Source organism: Triticum dicoccoides, chromosome 3A, assembly GCF_002162155.2.
Source record: "Triticum dicoccoides isolate Atlit2015 ecotype Zavitan chromosome 3A, WEW_v2.0, whole genome shotgun sequence".
In the NCBI taxonomy this organism is placed as follows: domain Eukaryota; kingdom Viridiplantae; phylum Streptophyta; class Magnoliopsida; order Poales; family Poaceae; genus Triticum; species Triticum dicoccoides.
In genome coordinates, this window is record NC_041384.1 from 682,689,408 (window position 1) to 682,693,420 (window position 4,013).

At 51.2% G+C, this 4,013-nt stretch overlaps 1 protein-coding gene across 1 annotated transcript in view; it reads right to left on the reverse strand.

Annotated features, from left to right (window-relative positions):
- The window catches only part of LOC119272839 (transcription factor CSA-like), a 3,759-nt gene extending 2,323 nt beyond the window's left edge, over window positions 1-1,436 (reverse strand). Inside the window, exons 1-2 of the mRNA XM_037554212.1 lie at window positions 894-1,436; window positions 355-813 (exon numbers count right to left, since the gene is read on the reverse strand). Coding sequence (XP_037410109.1) covers window positions 355-813; window positions 894-1,215 — 781 coding nt within the window. The 5' untranslated portion in view covers window positions 1,216-1,436. The remainder of the gene's footprint in view (window positions 1-354; window positions 814-893) is intronic.
- Window positions 1,437-4,013: the final 2,577 nt, after the last annotated feature.

Consider the following 4,013-nt stretch of genomic DNA (forward strand, 5'->3'; position numbering starts at 1 on the left):
TTTCTTTTCAAAAAAAATGTTGGGTACTAAAGGGGTGTTTGGATAAGTTAGATGCCTTATAATCCCAGATATTTTTCCTATGAATTAGAGATGATCTAACTTTGAAATGTCTACCCTCCTAAGAAAACGTAGAAATCTATACCTTTCTTCACTTAAAATAACTTTCGACCACTATAGAGTATTTTATGTCCCGAAAGCTCAGTCGTCTAGAATAATCAGCTAGGAATGTGTGAGGGACCACCAGTCAGTGTGAACAGTTTTGAGATTGCAGTGCTGCTATAGAAAATCTACCGCCTCTATACGTTGTGGTGGTGGTGGTGACGGTGATGAACTGATGATAGATAAGTTACTCACCGGGGAACAAGCAGAAGGTAGGCTCCAACGCCGAGGCAGCGGCGGCGCCGGCAGGGAAAGAGAGGCAGCAGTGGCTGAAGCTGAAGCCGTAGGGGTTCGCAAAGACGGCGGAGTCGTTGGCGGCGACCAGGAGGTGGTTGTGGCGGTGACCAACGACGTCGACGTGCCCAGCACCGGCAGCCACCCCGGAGGACGAGTCAAGCGTGCGCTGGACAGCCTGGTTGAGCTTGCGGCGGCGGTAGGCGATGGACTGCTCGCGGTACTTGCGCGCCATGATGACATGCCAGTGGTTCTTGACAGCGTTGTCGGTCCGGCCGGGGAAGAGCCGCGCGATCATGGACCACTTGTTGCCGTAGAAGCGGTGCGCCGCCATCAGCCTCTCCTCCTCCTCGTCGGAGAACGGGCGCTTGCTGATCCGCGGGTCCAGCTGGTTGAACCATCGCAGCCGACAGCTCTTCCCTGAATCTCACGCATAAAAAGTTAGACGTCATAGTGTTATGCACATGAGCTGAAGAGCACGGTGGCTTGGCCATACATACCGGATCTCCCGTCGAGCTTCTCGGCGATGAGGTTCCAGTTCTGGGGGCCGTAGAGCGCCACGAGTTCGCGTAGCTTCATGTCCTCGGCAGGACGCCAGTGGCCGCGCGCCGCATGCCTGGACTGTCCGCTACTGCTGCTCTCCTGGGGGTCGGCGGCATTGCTCCCCGCCCCGCCACCGCCGAGGTATCCCTTGTCTATAGTGGCCGTGCCGGTGGTGAGCACGGCACCCCCGCCCTTGGACGAGGAGGACGACGATGCCTGGTCGTCGTTTGCGGCCACCATGCGCACCAGCCACGGAGGACAGGCCGACGTGCTAGGCATCCCAGGACAGCCAGCGTCGACCTAATTTTTTGAACTACCTATGTAGCTACGGGGCTCCAATCGAACGAGCGGGCTAGTGATCAGTGCCTAGGCGGTTGGAAAAAAGGAAGAGGAGTAGGAGTAGAAGAGGACGCAGCAGGAAGAGGGAAAAGAGAGGGTAAATGGCAGGGAGAAGATGGGGCAGCTTGCTTTTCTTAACCCAAACCTACACGGTGCTAGAGCTCTCACAGTGTCACTCACTCGCTCACTCTAAATGCAGGAGTCGCAGCGCGAGCTTTGATTTTTTTACTGCTGGATGCGGAGCTCCTAGATGGTGAGATGAGCTAGGGATCGTCTGCGCGCGGCGGGCTGTCGCACCTGCCCGGACATGAGACGGAGGAGCCGGCGGTGGCTATGGAGGTGGGGCGCGCGCTCGTCCACTCGCTCGGAGTAAAGTCTTTCGGCTTAGGGCTGCCCGGGGTAAAAAGTTAAGAAGGTATACTTGACTGAAATGTTAAACATAATGGGCCTAGCCCATGTATAACTTCTAAAATCTCAAAGAGACCCATGTATAAACGGCAAGTGGTGATGCTAAAGTTTACTCCCATATCGATACAGTTAGTGGAGAAAGTGTTTTACCTCTTTAGAGCATTTATATCTGGACTTGGCAAATCCGGTCAACTATACGTCTGCAGACGCGCAAGGGCACGCCCGCAGATGCAGCCGGACCGCCCCTCATATGTTGTGCTTGGCAGCCACATACCTCAAATCCGAGCTCTTCATGCAAATCCATGCACGTCCATCTTACACATCAATGTCACACGTAAATAACAAATGTTGATACCGGAAATACATACTTTTTACATAAAATTTATTTGCACAACTCAAACATTAACTCTTTGGTTTTCATTATGGGTCCACATATGCTCCATAAGATCAATGAGTAGCTACGTGTGCACCTGATGATCTCGAAAATTATGATTCATTTGCAGAAATTTCATAAGCTGATTTGCATCTTGATCTTCTGGGATTTGAACTTATTCTCCAGGCTTCAAAATCATTGGTTTGGGCTACACCATCAACCTCATCCTCGACAATCATATTGTACAAAATAAAACAACATGTCATCAACTGCCACAATGTTTCTAATTCCCATCATTGCAACTTCACAAACAATTCCCCAACAAGCTTGAAGCACTCAGAATGCCCTCTCCGCATCCTTCCTAGCTGCTTTATGCATTGTTGCAAAGCGACTCTGTTTGTTCACTTGTGGTTCAGATATGGTCTTCACAAATGCCGCCCACTAAGGATAGATACCATCGGCAATATAGTATCCGATGTTGTAGTCGAGACCGTTGACAATGTAGTTGCACGACGACGAGTCCTCATTACAAAGCCTCCTGAACACAGGATATCGTTGAAGCACATTGATGTCGTTGTGAGAACCCGACATTCCAAAGAAAGCATGCCAAATCCATAAGTCATGTGATGCCACGGCTTCCACTATGATGATGGCCTCTGTGGTGTGTTCTTGATACATTCCCCGCAAACCTTTGAGACAGTTCTTCCATTGCCTATGCATGCAATCAATTGATCTGAGCATTCCTGTTAACCCTCCGGCCTCTTCAACAGCCAACAACTTTCCTCTATCCTGCATATTTCGTTCTCTAAGATACTCTGCTCCAAACACCTACACCATGGCGCGGGAAAACCTGATAGTAGTCTTCAGACATGTGCTCTCCCCCATCCGGACCATCTCACCAACATCATCTGCGGCAGAACCAAGTGAAAGCATCCTCGGAGCAGCCGTGCATTTCTGCTTGGCAGAGAAAGAAAGTTGGTCACAACAATCCCTTGTGAGCTTGAAGTAGTCATTGTGTGCCTCCACTCCCTCCATAATGCGCAAAAACAATGGTTTGCGCATACGATAACAACGACCAAACCATGGATCATCCGAGAAGGTCGGGTCCGGAGCAAAGTAGTCCTTGTGTGAGACCCTATCCCAATTTATCACTCTTATCCCTTTGATTGAGCCCTTGAAGTTGAGAATACACTACACCTGTCAGTCCATTTCCTCTTGCATGCTTTGAGCATGATCATGTCCACTTCTTCGTCCTTATCCGACAAACCGAAGAACTCATCTTCAATCATTTTATCAAGCTCCGTCGGTCCATACTCCTCGTCCAATGAAGCATCAGATTTTCCCCATGAATAAATCACAAAAACCGGGTGAGACAATGGGTCGAACAAACAAAGCGCAAGGGGCAACCTGATAGTTGTTGGACATACCGCGATGGCGTCCGAGCCGGCGGCAATGTCTGCGGCGGCAAGCACCGACAAGATGACTGTTGTGCCAGTGTTGGCGGCGCCGAGGCTCAGAACGACTGTCAAGCAAGGGTGGCGGCGGAGCCGCGAGACGTTCAACATGGAGGAGGAAGAAGAGATGAGAGAGCAAAAGGATCCGACAGGTAAAGGGGCGGATATGGTGCATTCTGTGGTAGCGTAGGCCTGTTTGGTATGATGTGGTGGGCACGCCCAGGCATCCCCATATCCGCCCTATATTTGGGCTGGATATGAGGGGCACTAGTCAGCACGGGCATTTGAGGCCATTTGAGGAACCCGCTGAGTCAGGTTTTTCTGACTGGTCAGTAACCGGGGCGTTTGCGCAGGCACTTTGGGGGGGGGGGGCAGGGGTCGTGGCTCCCGGCTATAGGTGCTCGTATATAGTGGGTTATCTCCACCACACTAGGTAATGTGTTGAGAAGAAAATATGCACGCGCTCTCCTAGCCTGGACGGGCTCGAGGCAGTTGCCATTTTA